At 41.0% G+C, this 26,126-nt stretch overlaps 1 protein-coding gene across 1 annotated transcript; it reads right to left on the reverse strand.

The window, feature by feature from the left end:
* Positions 1 to 1,932: 1,932 nt before the first annotated feature.
* Positions 1,933 to 24,937, reverse strand: grm1a (glutamate receptor, metabotropic 1a). Its single transcript, XM_026319020.1, has 8 exons — positions 24,208 to 24,937; positions 21,079 to 21,328; positions 9,797 to 10,032; positions 8,365 to 8,611; positions 7,561 to 7,729; positions 6,935 to 7,061; positions 4,473 to 5,409; positions 1,933 to 2,737 (listed from the first exon to the last, which is right to left on the reverse strand). Exons 1-8 carry the CDS (start codon positions 24,935 to 24,937, stop codon positions 1,933 to 1,935), a joined length of 3,501 nt encoding a protein of 1,166 aa, XP_026174805.1.
* Between the last annotated feature and the right edge of the window lie 1,189 nt (positions 24,938 to 26,126).

The raw sequence follows: 26,126 nt of genomic DNA on the forward strand, positions 1-26,126 counted from the left end.
TTATATAGTGGTTTTTATTTGTTCCCCCATTCAGACTCACCACACATGTTGGTAACTGTGATGCCATCAGCTAATCCAACACAGAGGCTGAGATTTACTCTCCTTTTCCAAACAAGACAAGGGGGAGGGATTTTAAACTTATCCATTTTTCTCCACTTGCCTTGAAAACCTCTTAAAGACTCCTAATGTCCCCCAAGACTCTTATTTGGAAGGTCTAAACAAATATTGATCAAGCTGAGCAAGTAAAGCGATTTTTTCTCTCCAACCTAATAAGAACCCAGCTTTCTGGGTATTACAGGCAGTAATCAGTCTCATTAATATAAATACTTTTTTTTATTTTACAGCATTTTTTTTTTCCAGCTTGCCCAAAAACACAAAGGCCTATTTTCATTCTAGTTTTGACAGTATTAACAGGTGGCACCCTCATATATTTTACATTGTTTTAAATCAATTAACAACTTACACCATAATAGACTAAAAACATTGGGAAATACAATACAATAGCACTATGTACTGTATAGTCTTTTACTTTGAAGTAATTTGCATTCTTATCGATAAAGAACTAAGAAACTTAACCTCAAGTAAACTACTTAAGTTTATAATGCAAGATTTAAGCAAAAAAAAAAATCAAACTGAAACATAATCTCATTACAAGGAGCAACTAATCATTGGTTACTTTTAAAACTGAAGTTTCAAGAGGATACAGTCAACTCATGTTAGCTTAAAAGTTACCCAAAAAACCAAACACACTGCTTCTTGACAAGTATCTGAGGACACTTTCAAAATGTAGAAACTCTTTTTTTTTCTCTCTTTATATTCTAAATATAGAAACATTTATCAGTATTACAAACATACCACCTGTGTGAAAAACAAGAGATGGCTTAACAGTATTACAAACTTTGAGAACTTGTACAGGTACTGTGTTTTCCGTTACAATGGCACAGCAAACAGAAAACATGAGAGATATCAACACGGCATGGAAAGCAAAAGCAGTTCTTGTATCACATCCCGTGCTCAGAAAAGTTGCTCTCAGGGTCATGATGGAGTGTAAACTAAAAATAAAACATCATCATCACCTACAGTCGTGCTAATCTGTATCAGCTACATGGTGAAAATTGAAAGCAGGGATGTAGGTTGACTTTGATTGGCACATCACATCCATATCACATATCATACAGCTCAAATCTGCACAGAATCTCAGTTCAGTAAAAGTATTTTTGTGATGCTGAGCACACCTCGCGACACAGAAAAGTAATATTCAACCAACTTACTGCACTCTTCTCGATTTAACTCTGAAATATTTAAATTGCGATGAGGTCTGATAAGAGAAAGCTGAGGTGAAATAAACTATTGCAAGTAGACAAAAAGCAGATAGTTTGTGGATGCTGCTACACTCATGGACAGGCTTGTACATGAGCAGCAGAGAGAAGCAAAGCTGATCAAAACCGGCATGAAGTGAAGTCTCTGGGTGTGTCTCGTAAGAGCACTTTTGCACATGTATACGCAAATGTGTTTCTCTCTTTCTCTTGGAAAAACCACACACATTCTTCACTCTGATTCGCAGTGTTACTCAATTCATCAAAATTTGGCATCAGAGCTGACTAGTTTTGGCACTGCCCCCAGTTTTACATATCAGAGAAAGGCTTTGTGCTCTGACAGCCCTTCAGAAATGTAAGCACTCATGGATGATTCCAAGTGTTTTTCTACTTATAGTTTGGATTGACCTCTTACCGATAAAAGCAATAGAGTAATAAATACGAGCAAGCCAATGACAGAGCAAAAATAAATATTTAAAACTTAAAAAGAGAAATATTAAGATAGTGTTGTATGTGTCTGTCTATGTTTGCGTGTGTGTGTACCTCTATGTGGAAATGCATGCCTGTGTGGCGTACGATTGTGCTGACAGCTACTGTGTCAGCCCTCGTTTTGCTCTCACAGTGTTGAGGAGCTGTGTGCGTAGTCTCGGAGCATGTTTGAGGTGTAGACTGAGCTTGGAGGGCTACCGAGCATCGACTCCGTGATGGGGGAGCTGCTGCCAGACTCCCCCGAACACACTGAGTCTCTGAAGGGGGAAGGAGGAGAAAGAGCCAGGGAATCCTCCAGTGTTGGTTTGTTTAAATCCTCCCCTTCCCCGTCCTCCCCCTCCTCCTTGGCGTCATAAATGTAGCTTTGTAATAGGTCCAGTTCCTCATCCTCAGGCCCCTCCTCTTCAAATGCCATTATTTTTGGGGTCAAAGGAAGCTGAGAGGGTGTCAAGCTCAAAGGCTCCTTGGCAGGGGTTACCTCTCTGGTGGAGTGGTCTTTCAGTACAGGGACGTGGGAGCTGTGTGTGTCCACCACAGCCCCCTGCAACTTCTCTGTGGTGCGGCCTGTCAAATGAGAGGGCAAAAAAGATGCCGGTTTATCTAAATCGGACTCCAGCCCTCGCATCTGTCCAGAACAAGCTTGAGTCCAGAGAGGGCGCTGCACGTCGGTCTCGTCGTCCTCCTCCACCAGGTTGTACAGAGGCTTAGCACCAGGCGGTTCTTGGGGGGGGTCGAGGTCTGTGCCAAGGTCGCAGGTGGAGGGCTCGCAACTGTGGGGGTCGGGGGTGTTAGTTAGGGGCCTGATGACCGCCATCTGATTCAAGCCGGCTTCCTGTTTCCTCACATGCACAGACAGTCTGTGCCACACATTCCCCCCCCTCGGAGGGTGTCTTGCACCTGATTCAGACCATGACACAGACTTGCCATTAGAACTATGAACGAGATAAAGACCCAAGTTACTATCACAGGAAACCAGGAGGTGGAGGCAGAAAACACAGCAACGTCAACATAGCAACAACATAACACAACAGAGCAGCAGCATTTTAACATCTCTGATGCATGTTAAAATACAGTTTAACCAGATGCCTTGACATTAACAGCATTGCTAAGGGGTTCACTCATGAGCTCTACAGAGCATTACTTTTTTCAGCTGTGGCACTTCACATACATAGTGACTCATAATGTGCTGCAGACAACATTATGATCTTCCAATTGCTTCAGCTTACAAAATTTGGAGCCATCCATCTGTCTCATTTTCTTCAAACTATTTGTGTATCTAGTTAAAACGGGGCACATGCATTTGGTGTGAGTATGTCTGCTGGTGCTTAAACTAGCCTGAAGATGACACAGAGTTTAGTGTAGAAAAACTTAGGACCGGCTCTAATGTGATTAGTTAGGGAGGTGAGCAGGGGAGGGGCGTTCATGCTGAGAAAAGTTAAATGTGAGGTTAATTCGGGATAAACCAGAAGCAGCAGGGTGGCAGATCTCCTTCTTGGAGGGCAGCACTGTCAAAAACATTTTCTGCCATCACCAGTTCAGGAGTGACAGGAGCATGGAGGCAAATGATAACCTCCAATTTTTCAGATCCATTAACCAGCCAGACTGGTTTTGTTACTGAGAACAAAACAACTCAAACTAAAATGCCCGTTTTAGTTTAGTTGCTACAACTTTTCTTTCTTTCACTCACCAAATCAAGCATAAGTCGATGCCATGGATAAATAAAATAAATACATTTCCACACAGTGCGCTAGAAAACTCCCCTGTGTGCCAAGCAGCATGTGTGCTGCACAAGGCGGAAATGTGTGGAAAATTGAGCTTTTCAGCTTTATGGAAGGACACAGTTATTTATTATATCAGCTTAATATTATCTGGGTAAGTGTCTACATACCCCACCCAACTGTACTGTATAATAATAAAATAAGTCAGTGCCTCAGTTGACAGTGCAGCTCTCCAGGAAAGGATTTGAATGACCCGCCCATGCTAAAACATTTGCCAGCCTTGACACACTGCAGTATGCTTCTCAGTTAAAGGGTTAGAAGAAGGCTGCATAACAAGGGTGAGAGACAACACGTAAACATATTGGGATCACTCTCATACTCTGCCCCACTCCTTACTTTTCACACCTGTCCATGTGCCACTGCTGTGGATCTAAAAAAAGTTACGTGCAAGTCTTATAGCTAGTTTAAATGTGTGAAATCGACACTTTAATAATCACTGACATGTTAGTGTGGCCCATTGTCTTTAAATCAATGACAACAGAACATTCCACTTTGAGTTTTCTATTAAATTTAGCTTAATTTTACTGATTTCATTCTCAGGGGGAGGGGGATGTGCCATAGATATCAATGTTCAATGCTTACTGCATCTAAACCAATTTATCAGTTTTGCTCTGCAAACACTGGGGTACTTGGAAGTTAAAATTGGACCATTAGCACCATGCATAAGCACCCAAACATTCTTGTGATATCACTAAAAATAAGCACTTGTATGTTATGTGCAAATAAATAAAGAATGATTTATTTTTAAAAAATCTTATTTTAAAATTTAAGATAAACTTTAGACAGCTCTCTGCACTATTAGAGTGCTTAGGCATGACTTTCTCTCTAGGTAATCACCCCAGAAAATGACATAAATATAGCAAAGTAAACAAAACAAAAGCTCACTCACTTAGTATTTCCAGATACGGGTTTCTTCCGCCGGAACATATTCAGGAAACTGTTGCTCCCGCATTGAGCTGCAGACTTTCCATCTCCAACATGCATTCGCACCACATCCGATGTGGTGAAGGCGCTTCGGACGTTCCTCTCTGGTTTGGCAATGATAATGTACATCTTGGGTGTGAACATACAACCCAGTGCCACTGTTACACTCAGGCTGACCGAGAAGGATGTGGTTATGATCTTGTAGTTGGAGCCAAAGTAGATGGGCACAAAGGCCAACCAGATGATGCAGGTAGTGTACATTGTAAAGGCAATGTATTTAGCTTCATTGAAATTGGCTGGGACGTTCCGGGTCTTAAAGGCATAGTAGGTGCAGCTCATAATTAGCAGGCCATTGTAGCCCAGTGGTGCCACCATGCCTATGTTGCTGGTATTACAGATGAGGTAGACCTCACGTATGCTTGGGTATGACTTGATGGGCTCAGGAGGCTCCAGAATGATGAGCGTGATCTCCAGAGTTAACTGCACACTGATCAGCATAAAAGCAATGATCACCTGGGCCCAGGCACTCATGAAACGGGGCTTCCGGGTACAGATCTTCTTCTTGCTGCCAGCTAGAATGCGGGCAATGCGGTTAGTTTTGGTCACCAGGGCAGAGTAACACATGGCAGATGAAAGGCCCACCAGAAGCCGCTGCAAATAGCAAGAGGCCACTGTAGGTCGTGCAATTAAGGTGAATGGACAGATGTAACCCAGGAAGATGCCAGCTAAGATGATATAACAGAGTTCCCTGCTGGAGGACTTAACCACGGGTGTATCACGGTACTGGATGAACACAAAGGTGACAAAGGAGGTGATCAGGATGCCCACGCAGGAGAAAACAACTGCAACTATAGATTCCACATCGGCCCAGTCGAGATACTTCAGAGGCAGTGGCTGGCATCCTGGAAAGAGCGGAGGAGATGTCATGTTGCATTGTTGGTTGCATAGTGCATTTTTGTGAATGAAAGGTACATTAGGAACAGAGACATGAGCAGACAGTAGGGAGGTGGGAAAGAGGACAGCAGTTTTCCAAGATGGCCTAAAATTGCTCACGAATTAATTTGCCTGTGTCATCATACACATCCCAAAGCTCCAGTTCTGTCAGATTTCTTTCTCATTTTCATATTATGCCAAATGTGTGCAGAGACGTGGGCATGTGTGTCATCTGTGTCATGGTGTACTAGTTACATACTCGTTTTGGAAACATGCAGAGGAAGTTTGCAGAGCTTAATGGGAGTAAACTGAAATTCCTAGACTTCCCCAGTTTAACACTCCATAAATTACATGCAGCTGCTAATAGCATTACAGACGCCGGCATCACAGTCGATGCTGTGCAGAGAGGAACCCGCTTCTAGTGTGGATACTAACCCTGTCATATGTCTTGCCTCAGGAAGCTTGGCTATTTTGAACACAAAATGCGAAAGTCACTAATGCAAATATCAAGGTGTAAACCAATTGTTACACTGGAGGTGTTACTTAAATGCACACTGGGGGAAACCTTAGGGGAAAGTGTCTGAATCTCACTGCAGGAAGCAGTTTTCTTTTGACCACCCACCCAGAACTGCTTTCCAAGGAATCACCCTCACTGTGTGCAGAGGTGGCAAAGATGAAATGCACTTATCCATTTTTATGCAATCCCCAAATCCTGTATTCCTCTAAAACCTGTACCGCTGTGAGGAGACCGCTGAATAATTCAAAAACAGCTCAACCCGGTGTTGGACATTTTCAAATTCATATGGCAAATTCATATTTGACTTTAAGGGAAACAAGTAACATAATGAAAGAAACTCTTACCCTAAATGAGCCTGAGTGAACATATGGATAGTACATCCTCACTCCGTGAATAGGATACTAAAGCTCTCCATTAGTATTCTCCAGATAGAGGACATGTAATGAGAGTGCAGGGAGAATTACTTCCTCGACAGACTGCTGAAATGTATCCCCAGGCCTCTCATGGCAGTAATAGGATTTTACACCTGGGAACTATGAGCTCCTCTCAACACTATAAATCGCTGTCAAAACAACCACTGGGTCACAACAAGACAGAAAAGCAAAGAGGAGGGAAGTGAGCAGTGACACTTTTGGGAGAATGGTGTGAAGGTTGAAAAAGCTAAGAGAGCAGGGTCATAGGACCCGGATGATGAAAAGCGTCAGTGAAAGGAGGTGCCAGGGTGTGAAGTATGAACAGGCTGATGGGGGGAGGACGATTTTCGAGAGCACAAAATAGCCCGAGAGTAAGGGCTTGTGCTGTTTTAGTGAGACTGCTGTGATACGAAATACTGTAAATGTCCTGACAAGGATGGGAGGCAAAAGGTAGTTTAGCTATGCACAAATACTGCACATGAAATTGGTGGGTTGGTACAAACCAAGATGGACGGATGAGCATTGTTCATGAAAGCATTACTGAATTGGTTTGGACTTTCCTACCTGCTAGGTCATCATCAGGCCACCATCCCAGCTCACACGCCTTGCAGGTAAACTCATCCTGGACATACTCATTGTCCTTGCATGTGGTGCAGATCCAACAGCAGCTCACCTCGCCTTTCCGTATCACCTGCACATAGACATCAACAACGTGACAACACTGACCAAACCATGACACAAAGCACATCACATCCAAAGCAACCTGACTAATCAGCATAAGGGGGTTATCAAAGACATGGATATGTTGGTGCATTATCATTTTCTTGAGCCCCAGACATGCAAAACAAGCTGCTTTTACATTCGGCTCTTACTAGCACTGTGATATGTAAAGCAGGGTGATAAGTGGGGCAATGAAACAAAGCTGATAGAGGGGCAAGTGTGAGCAGCCAAGAGAGAGGATGCACACTCCTCCCCCTATACAAATGTAGGACAGAGTAAGACCCCAAAAGTTTACTTGCCATCTAGGGATACATTTGATGATTACCAAAAAGAACAAACTTGAAGCATCAAGTCTCATTGCAATAATGGCAAATAACCAAATTTGAAAAACAGAGCCCAGGTTTTCCAGAGCAAATTAGGACTGATAGAGTTCATTTAACACTGAACATTTGAATTGGTAGGATCCCTACCTTAATCTGTCCTTTGGAGCAGGGCTCACTGCACACTGAGCGGACCATGTCGGTGCTGTTCATCCACAGCTTGTTGTCATCGATGCTCAAGATGCCCTCATGCCAGGAGCCCACGTTTATGTAGTCATGGCGACCATCACCCACACTCTGTAGATTCATGATGTCATACCTGGATGGACAGAAGGAGAGGGAGAGACAGAGGGCAATGATGAGCAAAAGTTAGTTTAAGTGTGAAAGTAAAGAAGACAACAAGAGTCAAGAAAGATGTGGGCCCCCTTACTACAGAGTGGAGTTAAAGATCACAGAAGAGTGAAGAAGAGGGAGATTTAGAAGTAGGAGAGCTGTGGAGAGTGACAGGTAATTTAATGATAACGACTCCACAGTGTAACCTTTTTTTTTTTTTTACCCAAAATCACTTAAACAACTTACAACTCTGCTAGTGTGACATCAGGAGCTCATGCCAGTGCACACTGTAGCCTGATTTTATACTGCACCAGGATGTGCTCCACCTGACATCTTGCTGATAGAGGAATGACAAGGCAGTGTTTTCTGACTGTCAAATGCTGTCTGTCGAGCTGAAGGGAGCTGAAAATGGCTGCCTTAGTGGACTATCCACTGAATCTGTTCCAGTCTGAACTAATTACATCCTTTCATACTCAGTTTTGGTGCACATGTGTGTGCATGGACATACATGCTAATAGGCAGGAGAGTGTGAGCTGAGGGAAATTCACAGATTATAATGAAAATCTCTATTTCCATTTTCCTGCCTTCTTCCTATTCTTACCAACCTCCTCATCCTCTTACCTTCCTGGAGTGTCTCCATTTTCATCAAAATAAATCTCCTCCCCTGAGACTCCTCCGAAGGATGTCTTTAGTAGGTAGTCCAGTAGCTTGCTGCCATCAATAGGGTCCATGGCCCTACAGAGCCCCGTCTGCCCTGGACACAACTCTTTGTGCATATCATGGAGGCCATGAGCCATGGCATAGATGGCATTGATGACAAAGCCCATCTTACTATCCTGAATATAGTTTTCATGCAGACTTTCATTTCCTGTTAAAGGGAAAAAGAAGAGGATATTGAATGGTTTGCTTGGTCTTTTGTGTTGTATTCAAAGTGCAGTTGCATTGTGGTAATAAAAGCAAAGGAAATATTGTGCAGCAAAAAAATGCATGATGGAAATTTGAACCAGATATGGAGAACTTATTGCAGCAAAATATTTTTGCAAGGAAACAAGGAAATTACAATGTGACGTCCATAAAGCTCAACATGAAACAGATGTTGAGAACAATAATTGACTGGGAAAATCCCAGGGCTGTGAATTCCAACTTAAGGCACTGTCAGTTTTTCAAAGGATTTCATTTCATTACAGTTCTCTTTGTTGAGACAGTGAATTTAAAACATGCATATAGAGTGGAAAACACTGGGTGTGATCTATCTCAACAGAGCAGCAACTTTTCAGCATATTTTAGCTTTATGGGTGAACAGTGAATGCCTGGTGATTATTCCTCTGTGCCTCTTTTTTAGAAGGTTGAAGTCCATTTTGTTTGTTTTCCTCAAACAGAATAAACAAATCGCTGCTCCATGACTGATGCAATCCTTACACCAACTGAAAGACTGACACTGACAGGTTAAAGACTTCTCCCTATATGACAAAATCATTTACAGAGAGTGCTGTGTTCAGCAAAGCATCAGTCAAACTATTCCTGTGCTGGAAGAGTCAAATGTTTACAGGGTGTAGTGCAGTTCTGATACAAATCATCATCATAGCAGTGGCAATAAAATGCACTTAATACCTCAAAGGTTTTTTGAAATAAAAGAGGTGTGTGAAAGTGTGTTACGCAGGATGTAGAAAAGCAAGCATGACTGTACCACTGATTTAACATTGATTGATATCATTTGATTAAAAGCATGCCAAAGCTAATTATTTTTATGTCATTTTAATTGCTGTCCTCATTTGATTGCGTTTTAATTTTTGATTGGATTTGTTGGGAATAAATTTGAAGAACTTAATTTACCCTGATCACCTTTATGAGAATAAAGGTGTAGAAAGGAAACCACAGAAATAAATATACAGTTTTTGGTATTATTTATTATTATTGAATTTTGCACTCTGGTCCAAATTCATCTTTTACTCTTACTGAAAACAAAATGCAAGAATAGGGAACAACATCTTTTTCCACAAACCGGCTTTTATTTACAAGTAACAATATATTTATTTTCTCTGTTGTCACCTACCAGAGCAGACCTTCTTGTAGTTTTTATTCTCCTGTGTATGACCTGGCAGGCGGCACTGGAAACGGTACTGCCAGAACTCAGGAAACCAGGGGTTTCGGGTGTTGGCGTCCAGACGCAGCTTCAGGTAATAGTCATCAAAGGACTTGACCACCTCCGACTGCAGCTTCATGGTGATTCCTCCCTCTGCTTCCTGCTCATAACCCTCCACAACCTCATAACGGTCTGCCCATCCATCACTGCAGGAGTGAGAGACAAGTAGAATGCTCTAATGTTACGATCACTGGGGGAACAGAGAAAGATTATAAAATGACTTGAGCACAAATTAAATGCTGTCATAATTCAGAGCGAGAGGCGCTGCCAGACAGCAATAATATTCTGTTCTTGCCATTGTATCTCTTTTATATTGGACCGTTGTCTATAATAATTTACGCCTAACTGCTGATTCAGATTGACAAGTCCATAAAACGCTTCATAAGAGCAGTATCACCGACACAGTAGTTGCATTTCACACAAAGTAAACACAACAGGTTACACTAATGCTGCTTTACTTCACTGGGTAGCTTCATACTTTTCTCAGGAGGACAGGGCAGCAGACGTGCGTATACAAGCAACACCAAATCTTAAAACCCAACTGACTATACTGACTGTCCATTGTCGTTGACTAAATCTGTAGGTTTTCACAGTGCAGCTCTCTCCACAGCTGTCATTTCAACAGTAATGTAGAATATATTACTGCCTGGTTGAAGACTCACTGAAAGGCTGAGAAAATCACATAAACAGTGTTGTGATTAATCTGTTGCATATATTGCCCTGCTGAGCTATAACCTTATGTACTGTACAGTAATGCATAGACCTAGTTCTACACTGAACTGATTATGACAGCTTGTACCAGCTTACATAATGAATTTCTTATTTCCACATTCGAAAAGTGATGTGAGTCCTAGGCTTGGAAAAAAACTGAACTAGCAACATCAATGGTGGTTACAAATCTGCAAAATGAACTGAAGGATCTGAATCAGCAAAGTGAGGCAACTTTCACCTCTGAAGTTTCAGATATTATAGAGGATGCACAGCATGAAAACAGAGGGATTGAGAAGTCATTTGGAGATAGGAAGCAGCACTGACATAGAGCAGCAGTGGGCTAAATCTCACATGGGTTTTGCATGTCCTTGTCCATGTCTTTTGACTAATCAGATAAATATTCCCCTCGAACAGCAGTAAAACATGAAAAACAACAACATCAATGCCCAAGGCTAAAGTTTAGGTCGTGCTGTTTTCATTTAAATAATGAGATTCCACTACAAGTAGGTAGACTACAGCCTCTACTCTTGTGCAATGTTAAATTAGCGGAGCAGCACTGGTTGGAGGCTTATCTCCAGTCCACTGTAGCAATTGGCAATTTAAGAGGAAGGAAATCTCAACAATAGCCCCTCAGCTGTAATTGTAGGCTTTACACAGTCTCTTCAGCTTGCTTGCTTCTGTAACACTATGCAAGAGGTTTTACCCTACCAAGCTAATTTGGACACATGGGTGACCAATGGACAAGACAAATGGAAAAACACCAATGGGAGGGACAATGAAAAGCAAATTCACAGATAAACACCACCACTCTGGGCTCTCCTCTTCTCTAGATCTGAGCCAGTGAAGATTTCTGGATGTATTTTACCCTCTGTGTCTGATGTGGGCTCCAGGGTACTGCTTTGAAATACCTGAGCTATTGACAGCTACACACCAATTAGGTATAACTCACCAAGGAACCAATTACCTTGCACGCATGGGATGTACTGGGTGATGGATAAGGATGTGTGTGCTTGTGTGTGCGCACGTATGCAGGTCAAAGTCTCTGACCTTTCTGTCCACAATTACCGTCTGTCAAGAAGATGCAGAGATTCAACTAAATAAACCCAGAATGAGTGCGTTAGTGTAGGTATCACCAAGCTTAAAGTCTTAATGAATTCCTACATAAACTGCACAACAGGACAAAGACAGAATGATAATTATTTTAAAAATACAGCTCCATATCATCCAGAAATTGTTAAAGCATCTGCAGTTGTCCTGATGTCTGTGTTGCTAATCCTGTTGTCACCCTGTAAGTAATCACGTCTAAGTGAACTTTCTATCTCAAAACTAAACCATAACAAGCTCACTTGTTAGTATTAAAGACTATGTGCACATTGACAGGTGGAAACCTAATGGATGATGTTGGCATTGTTTTAGATTGTTCTTATTTTTAGCAAAACCTTTGACAAAACCACAACCAAGAAAAAATTTCAACATCCTAAAACATTTTGACTTCCCTTTCTGACAGCCCTAAACCAATTGCTTCCCACCACTGACGTCAATCTTCGAAAACAGGTCAGAAATGATTAGCTCACTTTAGAAAAAAAAAAAAAAAAGACAAGTGAGTTCCTAAAACAGCTGGGTACTGCAAATGTTGATCAAACAGGAGTAAATAGTGCATCTGTTGGGAACTATTGTCACGTTTGGTGCACTAACATTACAGTACCAGGAAGATGTAAAATACTTTGAATTATGCCCAAAAAAAAAAAAGTTAAAAGAATAATTAAACCCAATACTGAAGTCCTTTAAATTATATGTATGTATATACATATGTTATATGTATAAGCACATGTATATTTCTAGTCACTCTATGCAACAGTACCTTTAGAAATAGTAAAGGACAGTAGTGAAAGGACAAACCAACAAAACAGTATGCAGCAGTATGGTCTTAGAAGATCACAACATATTCGATACTTTTCACTCTTCTAGTTGAGTTTAGAGTCAAACACGTGAATTTCATCGATCCTAGTCACATTTGCTTCATTCTGCCTCTGCCCCTGTCCACCCTCTCCCTTTCAGTGTTTGCAATACAAACAGAGACATAAAGACACACACAGAAACTTAGATTTGTGTGTGTGGTCCGAGTGTTTATCTGTTTACCTGACAGGGTAACTGCATTTAATGTGGTTCATTCAATCCAGCATTAAACATGTTTGTTCAGAAAAGTGGAAAACAGATGAAAAATAGAAGGAGAGACACTCTACATGAATAATGCCTAAGGCATTGAAGACATGCTTGACTGTTTCTCACAGTGGAGTTTGTGATGAAGTAAAATGACATGTCTCTCTTCTCGCTCTCCTCTCTCAGGATTGTGCTGTCTGGCAGAACTCCAAACAGCTCGTCAAAAGTCTCAGGCCACCAAAGAGATGCCTAATGGGACAAAATCTGATTTAAAATCACCTCAATGTTCTGCGGCTTCAAACTGCATATCAGAAGGCCCATTATTACATAACCTGAGTCAGATATACTGCAGAAACACCTGTTTAAACAGATTAAGGAATCAACGCTGCTGCTTTACTGCTGTTGCTCTGAATACAGACAAAGCAGTAGGCATGAATATAAAGCTATACTCACTAGAGATGATTTATATAAAAAATCATTAACATTAGTTTTAACTTTCATCACTGAAGGCCTATGTTCGTGACATAAGACAACAATACTGAGTGTCAGTTACTTTTGCAATAATTCTATCCAATATGTCTTTGAGTATTTGAAGAATTCAAATTCCTTCTGAGAATAAGTAGGTCTTATGATGAGAGTTTAAATGCTCATCAGTTTGCTGACCAGATGTGTGTCTTCCATAGCCTAAAACCCAGAGACCCGTTACCACATTTTGCAACATGCAAGCAACAATTTGCAATATTAGACAATGTCCTCATGTTTATTTTGACACACTGTTGCTCACATCCCATGCATGAGCATGCAATAGCTCTTTAGCAAATGTATGTGCAATTTGTAGTTATTTGTGATACGTGACTACTGTCTCGGGTCTCAAACTTTGAACAGGAAAAGCTAATTATGGGTTCTTGTGAGCATTTGAGCAAACACTACTGTTTCTAGAGATGGCAGACTCATTAAATCCCATCCAGGTCAAAATAATAAAAAAAAAGCATTAAGAGTTCCTGGTAAAGAGCATGTGATCTTAGGGTGACATACCATGAGTTTGACCTCCAACTTGTGACCTGTGAATGCATCATATGCACATCTACACAAGACACCACAGATAAACTGGAACTAAACAAGTAAAACCAGTATAAATTAAATTTCGGTTCTATTTTAACCTCAATGTTACAGCAACATTTCTGAATCACGTAAGTCAGTAATTAACTGTGCAAGTGAAATCACAATCCTGCTATTTCTTTGGAGCCATATGCTTAATAACACGATGTGTGAATGTTGATGATTTACAGAGACATGATGACGCGTGGCATTGTTTAGAGGACTGCAGCCTGCCAACAGCTGGGTATTTTATAGAGCAGTATACAACAGTGAGTAGACTGAGAGCTCCCCTGACTCTCCCGGATGATCTAGTTTCAGTTTGATAGCACATTTGTATATTTATAAAACCATGAATTAATTGGCAGGGCAGAGATTTAATCACATGCGCTGTTTCCCCTGGAGGATGAATTAGAAGACTTACTTTAAAAAGATGAAGGGGAGGATAGAGGAGTCAAGAGCTTCCTGATTGCTCTATGTCAGTTAAAATAAAAGTTAATACATTTTTTTATATGACTGTCATTGACATATCGCTAAAATACCAACTGGTATCATAAAACATAGAATTCTTAAAAGTAAAATCATGAATAAAGTCTTTAATCTTAATGGAAAATGCAAAATCATATTTGTGTTTATTTCAATGTATGTGAATATACATTTACCTCGATGCTGATCTTATGACAGTCTTAATTTGTCTGAAACATGACTGCAAAATAATTTTTCATACAGTTTTTCTCCTCAACTGAACACTAATGTTCCAGCTCCAAAACTCACCATCTCTCTCAGTATATTATATTCTCCCATTCACACTCCTCAATTTCTCTTCTTTCTGTGACTCTGTAGAGTTAAATCAGTGGTGGTTAGCTACTTGGCAGCAGCAGGAGGACTCTCTTGAGGTGACACGGAGGGCTCTGGGTGAGCCAGGCAGCCTTTAAAAGCCTATCCAGGCTGCTTTTACTTATTCATCATGCCCCAGTTTGAGATGGGAGATCAGTCTCCTTTCCAGTGACAGGGAACACTGCACACTTTTTGCTTTTTACTACCAGGGGACATCATTTCACTGCTAAACATCATGACAAAGTCTCTGCATTGACTATCAGCAGCAGTAACAGTTGGGTGACATTATCTCATTATTAGTCCTGTATTTTCTTCTGTGCCATTTTGGTATATTTGTTCCTCATTACTGCAACAGCAAGATCCCTCTTTCCGGTTTCATGTAGATGTAGGTATGGATGAACTAGAGCGACAACTAACAACTATTTGCATTATAGGCAAGCATGATTATGTATATATCTATATCTATATCTACATATATATATATATATATATATATATATATATATATATTTATATATATATATAAACAATCACTTAATCATTTAGTCTATATTTAAAATTTAAATAGTTGGAAAGCACCAAAAAATAGTTAATTTCTAATTAGTGGTAATGGGTATAAGAACCTAAGGTTGTTCAATTTACAGTGACAAAGAGGCAAAAGGCACATTTAAAAGGCTTAAAGTAGAGAGTGTGTGGAAGTTCTGCATTTAAAATGACTAAAACTATTAATTGGTTATCAACATAATTGCTGATCCATTTTACAGTGCCCTGGCTGATACTTGCTGGTTTCCAATCACTATTCTCTTTGTGTATACATAGTCATTTGCTTTTTCCAGTGTTTGCTGTCTTAAAGCTTTTCAGGTTGTGTGAATCATGATGTGACAACTATGTCCAGATGCAATTTTTGTGCTATTTTTGATCATTCCAATGTCATTCAGCCATCCCTTCACACAAGGGAACACAATTGGAAAAAGAGAAATGTCCTTGACAATATGTGGCTGCTTTCAATTAACATCAGAGGCGTGTAATAAATATTCAGATGCAACTCATTGTGGTCGCTTGCTTAGTGGAACATAAACAGATGCAATCATGGATCCTGACTCAGCTACAATAAACTCTCCGGATCCATGTGTGTACGAGTGTCACAAGCAGAGCTCCATTACTGAATGATCATAAACAGTGCCCTCCTATTTCATAATTACAATCTTTGTTACTGTTGTTACTGGAATTTCTCAGATGTTAGCCATATTTTTTAAGAAAGGACTATTGTGTTTGGAGCCCTGCTGACAGACTGAATGACAGATCTGCAGTGAGACAATCACATCAATTCTGTCATGAGCCCAAACAAAATCTCTATGGTGATTGTGGCACAAGCAGAACACAAGGCTTTCATTTCTCCTGGTACAGTAAATCCTGCCCTGCTAAGAAAAATGTTCCTGTGCTTCATTCCTGCTATGACGTGCCCCAGTAAACTCTGAGTAAACTTTGATGCAGATTGTTTTAGAGGGGAGGGTCCTAAGGACAGAAACATGTCACACAGAGAGAATAATGTAAAGACAGACGCTCAGTGCTCACTTCTCTTCTGCCTTTTTTGTCAGTCCCCACCCCCAGCTTTCACTGCACTCCACACTTTCTCTTGCTCTCTGAGTCTTTACATTCATAACTAATGTATCACTCACTATTTTGCTCTAACTGGAATCAAACAAAAGACAAGAGACGTTTCTGGAAAGTGAGAGATTATCTCCAGAGAAGAGGAGAATTATACAGTGGATGATGTGGATTTTAGTCTAAACACAGTCCTGCCATGTGTAAAGCAGAAAATCCCCTCTTCTTGACAACAAGCTGGAACTGTTTAAAAACCACCAATTTCTACCAAAAAAATTGTTTTCTGCAGCCTTAGATTTGCTTGAGCTTGTTGTTCACCTGGTATTTATAAATCTGAACATATAAAATACTTGATTGAGGAGGATTTTATGAAGGATGGATAACATCAAACCCTACAAACAAAAATTCAATCTTAACCTCTTGTATAGCTACAAATCTGGATGAAAAAGATGCTAATTTATTTTGGCGTTGTTGCCAGACTCGATGCCAGAGCTAAGGTCTCTTTTTGATCATGCTCGCTTTTTGCCAAATTACTCACAAGAAGAAGTCAATAGGCAGAATTCCACATCCTCCATGCCCTCCTTCCTGAGATGGGGAGGAGATAAAAGCCTTAGAGATGACAGGAAAAAGGCAGCTAAATGTGTCGTGCCACAACTCTCCCCCCACTCTCTCTCTCTGTCTGTAACGCCCTAAACGTTTCATTTATTCAAGCTCAGAGCTTTTCTGTAACTCTTGTTACAGAAAATTGAGCAGGACAGCCAAATGCAGAAATGCATATGACACACACAATATGGGTTCACAGCTTTCTTTGCACCTCAGCATAGTCTCAAAAGACACACACCCTGCTAATGACTGGTGCCAAGGTATTACAGTCACAGAACATCCACATTCTGGTCTCAGTGTCCATTTTGTCAGGAATAAAACACAAAACAAGAATAGAGCATTTAAAATGGGACCCAGACCAAAACTGTGTAAGACGGGTAGAAATGAGCGTTACATGTGGAAAAGCAGCTTATGCAAATGATGTTTAGTAATAACAGCATTCAAGCAGCATTAGAGGGAGAGAGAAAACGAATGCTGCTAATTGCAAGAGAGCAAGCGGGCGGGCAAATGGGTAGGTGGGTTCACTACATCCTGCCATTCAGAAACCAGACTTGGTATACGGGGAAAGGCTGTAGAAGAATTCATAACAAAAGACCCTGTGCTGTAAATGAATATCTACTTTTCAAATCTGCAGACTGCAGCTTAACAGAAAGATGTGTATTCCATGGCAATATCTTTATATAACTGAGTAGGTGGAAATTAACATTCAGGATTCAGAGATTTACTGTAATACTCAGTTTAACTGCAAGAGAGTTTAATGGTGTCTCAAGCCTCAGGGAAACCTTAGTTAAAAACGCACATGCTGCCAGATGTTTTAATGGATACAATGCATTCCTCTCAGCTCTCAGACACACTCCATCACAGTCACAACTAACAATCTGAGAATCCAGAATCACTAAGATTTCTTGTTTATGTGACTGTGATTACAATCCACTCGTTAACTGATTTACAAAGTGCAAAATTAATGGAGCAATGGCTTCAGAAAAATGTTGGCTGCATGCACTAGTCAAAGCCTGGTAATGAGAACATGGTGGTGCTGGATCTGTAATAATATGGGCAGTCATCTGCTTGTGTATATTGCTCTCTGTGGTCAAATAACAGGCAAAGAGTCCTTGGGCATTTTGCAGCATCAAGTGGCATGAAGCATATTCCCTCAGGATTGTCATATATTCCAAGACTGTAATATCCGCTCACCACACACACTGAAAAATGAATCCAATACTGGTTTGAACAACAGTAAAATAAAGATGAACAATGCTCCTGGTATCTGCAGTAAAGCTTTACAGGAAATATCTTTTAACCTCTCGTTACAAGTCATGTGGCTGTACTGCAAAGCAGAATAAGACAGGTAGGAAGATTAGCAGGAAGAACAACACTTGATCTCCTCCAGGCTGTAATTACAAATTGCATCAAATGGCATTCCTCAATATTGCCATATTTTCAGCAAATAAGTAAAACGCCTTTTGAACCTGTTGAAAAGTGGTTATTTCTCTACTGATTTAGCTACAAATTTCACATAGTGATTTTATCCATTGTTAATATGGTGATATTATATCATGCAGCAACAAATCTATTGACCCATCTTTCCATCCCAACTTTTGCCTTAATCAGCAGACAGACTAGCAGAGCTCCACACCCATCCATCCATTATCTATACCTGGTTATTCCTAACCAGAGTCACAGGGATCTGCTGGAGCCTATCCCAGCTCTCTTTGGGTGAAAGGCAGGGGAGCTCCACACCCAAATAATCCAAATCTTCTACTCTCTCCTCCAGTTTATTTCTGAATTTTTCAGATGTGTTCATCAACTGGCTTCCAGATCAGTCACACAATTATTTCTGTGCTTCCTATTTCATTCTACCGAAGCAAACTCAGTCTCTTATTTAACAGAATCACTTTGAAACGTACTTTAACACAACAACAAGATGGACATCAGTGTCTTCTTGATTGGAATGAAGTGGATAATTTATGATGGCAATGCGCGTCTGTGTTGCTGTGCCAGAGTATACAAGTGGAATAACTGCTGTCTCTTTATGCATGCTAGTGTGTGTGGGGGTATGTGCAGTCACAGAGTAATGAGGCAGCTGATTGGCAAAATCATGATTGACATGATAGGGAGTGAAAGACAAGCGCTCCTCTGACTGCCAACAGCAGAACAGAGTGGAGGTAAAGTGTTGAAGTGATGCAGAATAGAGTCTGCTGGTCAGGGATAAAGTGGGTCACATGTGGCCCTTTTCTGAAGAGCAGGTCTACATGTATTTCATGTAGCCACAGGTGTACACTGTGGAGCAATAGAAAAAGCACTGCAGACTGTTCGCAAACATTCAGTCATGTTTCTGGGCACCTTTTGAACAATGCTCCATTATGTCCATCAACTAGTCACTAATGTTTTCTGATGTTTGGTGCTGAACAGATAATGTACTCGAGGATGTCAGAGCTTTTCCATCAAAAAAGTGCTGGTAAACCAAAACAGTATAAAACTGGATTTTGTATTTGGAATAAAAGATGCTGAATTTTCAATTAGATGTATAACGTGTCTGTATTCTGCTCTGCCATTCACTGTCTTTACCTTACAGCTTCCCGACTCCCTGTAGCGCTCTGTGCTCCTATACGCTCATCATGAAACAGGCTTCTTTTGTGGTGAAAGCTTAAATAAAGAAAACAAGCTCCCATTTGATGAGCTAATACCTGTCTGCCAACATAATTCAGTTGTTCAATACATGCCAGGAAACACACACATGGCTTGGCATCTGTGTTGGCCTACACTTCCTCTGTCATTTTTCCACACACTGTCTCTCTGTCTTTCTCTCCTTCACTCTCTGTGACCCAGAAGCATTTCCTCCACCCATAGAGACTTCCACAAAAGCTAAAAAAAGACCCACATTTCCATCTCCTATGGAGGAAAGAGAAAAGGAGAGATATGGGAAGGAACGTATCCCTAGAGTGTCATTATAATAGATAATTTAAAAGGCATGTTCTGCAAGGCAAGAACTTAAATATGCATGTATGTACTGAATATAAACACATACAACAAAATATACTGGTAAGGGCAGCACTTATCTTCTCTTTATTTCCACCACTGGAAGATATTAGAGAAAATAGATAAGGCTTCTTCAAGGACGATGGCAATGGCATGAAATAAATCAGCAGTGTCAGCCAGCAGAGAGGTGTCCATCAGACCAGAGAATCTTGTTTATGACAAAAACCAATTGGCAGAGTTTATCTAATGCAAAAAGGTATATATTGTTGACACATTGCAAGAAAAGACCAAAATCATCATTGTGTTCGACTGTCTTTGAATACAACTGTCCTGTGTCAATGGACAAATGAAAAAAACTAGTCACTGAATTTGGTTTTGTACAGGTCCTAATCTCTGCACATTCAGAAAACTCTAAGCACTCATGCTGTGTTCAGCAAGGACAACGAGTACTGTTTAGCTAGGCTACAGACTTCGGACATCCTTATCTGTCTTCTCAGTGTCCTCCTCATGCAACCTACAGCTGACAACTGCCTTAGAATAGGCAGGTGCCAATCATGGGTGTGTGATCTTTTATGAATGAACTGAAAAGTAGCATCAAGGTTTCTGTGGATTTTACTGACAACTGTGAATGTTCCTTGAAGGATATTTCATGGTGTAACGTGATGCTGTATAAGAGTGTGAGACGACTTGACTTGTCTTCTTCTAATGACTACCGCTATACTCAGTCGCTGTCATATAGCACTGACGAACAGTGAAAGAGATTATTCGGAGAAAATGAGAGGAAGATGGAGTAAACATCCAGTGAGATGGATCATTCACAAAGGGAGAGATTGTTAGTTCACCATAATTCACTATGGTCTTTATGTATACAAATAGGTGTGAGTGTTTCTGCTTGATTGCTCAACAAGGAATGACTGTTATTGCCTTAACAGCCAAATAAGGGAGCACAAACAAGATGACAATGGACTGGAGGCTTTGTGTCTGCGACAGAAATACCAATTATTCATTGCCGGAGAACATTTCTATTCAGTGCTATTGGTATGTGGTCTAATTCTTTTTGGTTGCCTTGGTGACATGCACATCAGGAAGACAACACAGCATCTCACAGCCTTCCAGCGTGTTAAGCGATTTCCTGCCATCCAGAGAAATTCTCTCAACTGTGAATTTAAAAAAATAAATAAATAAATAAATAACCTCCATACCTGCCAACAAGGAGGAACTCTCCAAACACTCCCAGTCGCCTCATGGCCATTAGGAGACCTCGGACCGTCATGCCCTCGCAGAAACATACCACTACACGAGCTTTGGGTAGGCGTTCCCGTAGTTTCCTCAAAAGGCGATCAAAGTGCTTCTCCCCTGCGTTACTGTAGATTTTGTCTGAGTGGGCAATGCATAAGCCTTCCTGTGAGGCCAGCTCTTTGAAGGCCTCCATGCCGCTCTCCCCATAGTTTCCTATAGGTGATTAAGAAAATAGACTGTTATTAAGAAAACATTCTGTCTTTACTAAAATTAAAAAATCAGATATTTTCTTTGTGAATTGTATTTTCACTGTTGATAGTCTGATAAATTAGCCTTTATGGATGTGATTAATAGACTAGCTGCGTTATTTTCACTGATTGTTAGATAAAAAAGTGGGGCATTATTTTCTAACTAAAGTGACAGAATCAATGCTTAAGAAATAAAGATTTGTTACATGCAAACACATTAAACTTGTTATTATTGCACTGATGGACAATCATTGTTATGCCTACAGCACACCCCACAACAGATATTCAGGGCATCAACCCATGACTAAGTTGAAGCTCTGATCCTCTGATAATGAGTGTCAGAGAGTTTACTGACTACTGATTGCAATCAAAACTAAAAAGGGTGGAGATAGCTATCCTTGTTTAAATGCACACCAATCAAGAGCACTGCAAAGCTGTTTGTGTCTAAATCTTCTGTTTCAATGTGGACTGTAGTGCCTGACTAACGTGTCACAGTCTGGACTGTTGATAAAGCCTATGGCTCCGTAGAATGAGAGCTGGATTACACAGAAAAACCAATCACTGGAGCATGCTTGGACATGTGTCTATGTGTATGTTTGAATGTGCATGTTGTCAGAAGGAAATTAAGAGCCCCTGTCCATAAAAATCTGAACACATTTGCTGTGCAATCCACTTGATGAGAGGCCGGGTTTCCTGAGGGCCTCCACACTGCTTTCCCTTTACATGGCTGATGAAGAGCAAGTACTCTGTCTGCACATGGAATGGCTTTATAGAGCAAGGAAGACAGAAGATGAAGTAGGCTTCGCAGTAACACATTTACTCTGGCCCACAATGAGCTCAAGTGTTGGTTTTCCAATAGTCCTTTGATGATATTTCAATTGCCTCATTTCATTCTGCCAAATTGAAATGATGATATCCAGTTATTTTACTCTTTCCATCTGGGCTGTGTGACAGGTGGGCGGTGGTGCATTAGTTGACAGCCTATTTAACAATGACCACCGAAAACCTGCTTTGATGATTTCTACCAGACTGATGATAATCGAGACAGGTAATTTATGCAATTTCACAGCCCTAGCTGTTGCTATGGGCAACAAGCTGCATTTATAACTTATCTAAGGTGGTGGAGAGAGAAAACTCATGAGCTTAAGCCAGCATCGGGTAAGTTATGTGAAGTCTAATTCTCAAAACCTATATTCAGTGTATAGATTTATATTTACAGAATGTAAGTATATAGGAGAGAAGAGTATAATTTACCTCTAATCAAAACATAGTTAATGCTTTAAACAAATGTGTTGGAAAGCATACTACTTGTACCACTCACCCTGTAGCTTATTAAGTGATGCTGTTTGCAATCAAATTCATCCATTGGCTGACCTGTCTTTCATTACTTTTAAATTATAACTTTAGTCCCAGAGGATCCCCCTGCAGGTATGTTGAAGGTCAGACAACTAATGCCACCTAGTCATGCCTCCAGGTACTACAGCTCCCTAACTCCCTGTTTTAATCTATCTCATGGCAACCTGTGTCAAAGCCCCTCTCCAACATGACTATAATAGGACTTTCCAAAGATGTTTTACACTTCCCATGAGTCCACAGCTCCTCAGAGGTATCCTGGGTAATGTAGCTGTCAGTCATAATTTTGGGTGCACATCACTGACTATGGTTCACCATGACTTTAATGAAAAGTCATGGACATAATTCACTTTCAAGTAATTACTCTATCTACCAAATCTGTCTCTCTAGTTTAACTCCTGTCCTCACCATAAAACAGCAAGAGCAAGTTCTCAGAAAGAAAAGGTCTCAGAAAGAAAGTGAGCCTATCATGGCATGAAATACTGAATATTATTACTCCTAGGGTTTTTGAGGAGATAAGACATTCATTTTAATTTTATATGTATCTGCTGAAATTTGAAATGGTAATGTCATTTTTCATCCCAGTTACATCCTCCTAACTTAAGCATGGAATTCATTTAACATTTCTTAAATGAACGACTAAATTGTTAATGCTAAAACGGTCCCTCATGTGCCTGGCTAGATATCAACTTTTAAAACCTGCAACTCTGATGACTTTGATAACACAGCCAAGAACTCCCAGCTTTGATTCTACATACTAATACATTTTACAACAAAGTGCCAAGGAGAAGCAGACAGTAGCATTAAACATTTCTCAGTGACCATCCAGTGTTTATGCAACATACACTGTACTTATAGTCCATACCCTATTGCACAATATTTATTCCATACACACCCAGCTGTGTAGGATGTGTGGGATGATGTTTTGCTGAAAACACAAGTACAAGTGGATGCAACTACCTAATCTTAAAAGCATAAATGTAATATATTGGACAGAGGTGGATATTGTCTATGGAGAAGTGACAGTGTTTAAATATCACTGTCATCAAGTTACAGCTCCGCTTAACAAACACACATGAAGGCAAATGGAAAGTGGCCTTTCTTGGGGATGTAGGCTATGAAAAATTGGCCTATACACATTCATTTCCATTGAAGTCATTTCTAAACAACGATTTAACATAAATATTATGTTATCTTGCCAGGTTACACAGTAATATGATTTTAAGTCACTATCAGACACTCAAAATTTCTTGAGTATAATGAGAGTATAATAATCCGGAATATAATTAAAAAATACAGTGAAGTAAAATTAATGCATACATGTATCTCTTGGGCTCAGAACTCTAATCAATAAAAATACTGTAGTGAGGCCATGGGGAAGCAAAACTACCACAATGAATGATGAGGCCACTATAAACTCATGGTTGTTGGCAAGTTACTGGAATACTATGGTGGTTTTCCAGTTAGGGAAGTTAGTGATGGGGGTCTCACCCTCAGTGTGCACCGCAGACACATAGGTCCAGTTGAACCGCTTGACAATGTCTAGAATGGCCCGCGCCTGAAGGGTGTCTGAGGGCACGACCCTCAGGAAGTACTTGAACAGAGTCTTGTCACTCAGGTCTATGCTGGTAGCAGAGTATGCAATCTGTGGGATGTTGAAGAGCTGCAGCAGGTTCTGCACCTGAATGGCCACAGAGCTGGATCCGGGTCCGATCACTCCAGCGATGGGTTTCTTCGAGGGTGGAGGCTGATTGGATGGGGTGCCATCAATGCACCATTTGGGCCCGTCCTTATCATCCCTTATGGAGATGAGGGAGTCCCGGATGAACTCAATGCTCTGCTCCAAGGCCACAGAGGAGTGCCAGCATGAGTCCCGGATCTCACAACCTAGGCTGATGTTGGCGAGCAAGTTTGGGTCGGCGTTGATCCGGTCCAACGTGTGGAACATGGCCTCCACCCTTTGGATGCCGTACTGCTCGCGGACGTCTCCGCACTTCCTCTCGGCCACTTTCTCCGCAGACGGTTGGTGGTGCACGGAGAACAGCGCGCCGATGATTACGTCTCCATCCATACGAGCCACCGAGCGGGACGCGGCGCGGGGTACCACCGACCGTTCAGAGATGCTGCTGCTGTGGGAGAGCACGAGGACGCGGAAGAAACAAGTGGGGAGCCACAGGAGAGCGAAGAGACCCATCTTTACGCGTGCCATATTGTGCCACATTGTGTGAGCCGTGCCAGCTGTGCAGTCATACTATCTGCTGTCAGTCAGTACATCGACCTTTATCCCAGCGACCATGATCTGTGAGCGCGACACCTGGACCATATCCGCGCACACCTGCAGAAGAAAGACAAACTGCAGTGACAAGCAAGCAGGAGAAACGAGGCCAAACGTTTTTGTAGGAAGAGTTGACAAAGCACGCATGCTCCTTTCCATCAACGCCCTGCTTTACATTCCTACAGCTGGTGACTATCCTCACGTCTCTCTTATCAGCTACCATCGAGGTGCCTCTGAGCAAGGCATTTAACTCACACCCAACTGATCAGTGGACAGTGGCTGAGCAGGACTGCTAATTGCCCAATCGAGCAGGTGGCTAGCCCCTAAGGGAGACGCCAGGTACTTTACAATTCCTCCAGCTATCACGCTGTATTACAATCAACCAGCACTCTGTGTCTGGAGACGATGAATGTCCTGTGCCTGCTGTCCATTGAGAAAATCAGGCAGAGGTTTCAGCACCGCGGACAGCGCGCTTTCCAAACACGTTACAAGGACGTCTTTGGGACTGCTGCCTGCAGCTCGCCATGCCCTCACAGACACATTCTTCATTTGACTCAGCTCGTTTCTAATCAAGCTGAGAGTCGACAAACCTCCTATAGTCGACTCCTATTTTGAATTCCACATGAGGATGGATACAGTGTAGATATTAGACCCTAGGCTGTTTCTGAAAACGCACCTTACGATCTAAACATTTCTCGTGCAGCCAAAGCCCAAGTTAGAGGATGCCAATAATAATAAAATAAATAACAAATGATACACGACCTAAGCTGATATCTTTAGGAAGAAGCATAACAAGAATGGTCAAATTTAATAGAGTAATACCCTATGCTACAATATAACGATCTGTTCCGTTGTCCTGATCTCATCATACGTATATTATAAATATTAAGGTGTGTTTTTTTTTATAAAACTTACCTCAGTCCTTCAGACATGTCGCGTGCCTTCGTCTGTCTTCTATAGCGCGTGGTCCTTGGCTGTACCACTACTTTCTCTCTCTCTCTCTCTCTCTCTCTCTCTCCCCTCGATAATGAACATGAAGATCCCCACAGTATTTACCTCTTGTACATGCGGGGCTGTAAAAATATGCACTTTGGGCAAGATCTGCCCACAATATATATATATATATATATATATA

This window comes from Mastacembelus armatus, chromosome 24 (genome assembly GCF_900324485.2).
Source record: "Mastacembelus armatus chromosome 24, fMasArm1.2, whole genome shotgun sequence".
Taxonomy (NCBI): domain Eukaryota; kingdom Metazoa; phylum Chordata; class Actinopteri; order Synbranchiformes; family Mastacembelidae; genus Mastacembelus; species Mastacembelus armatus.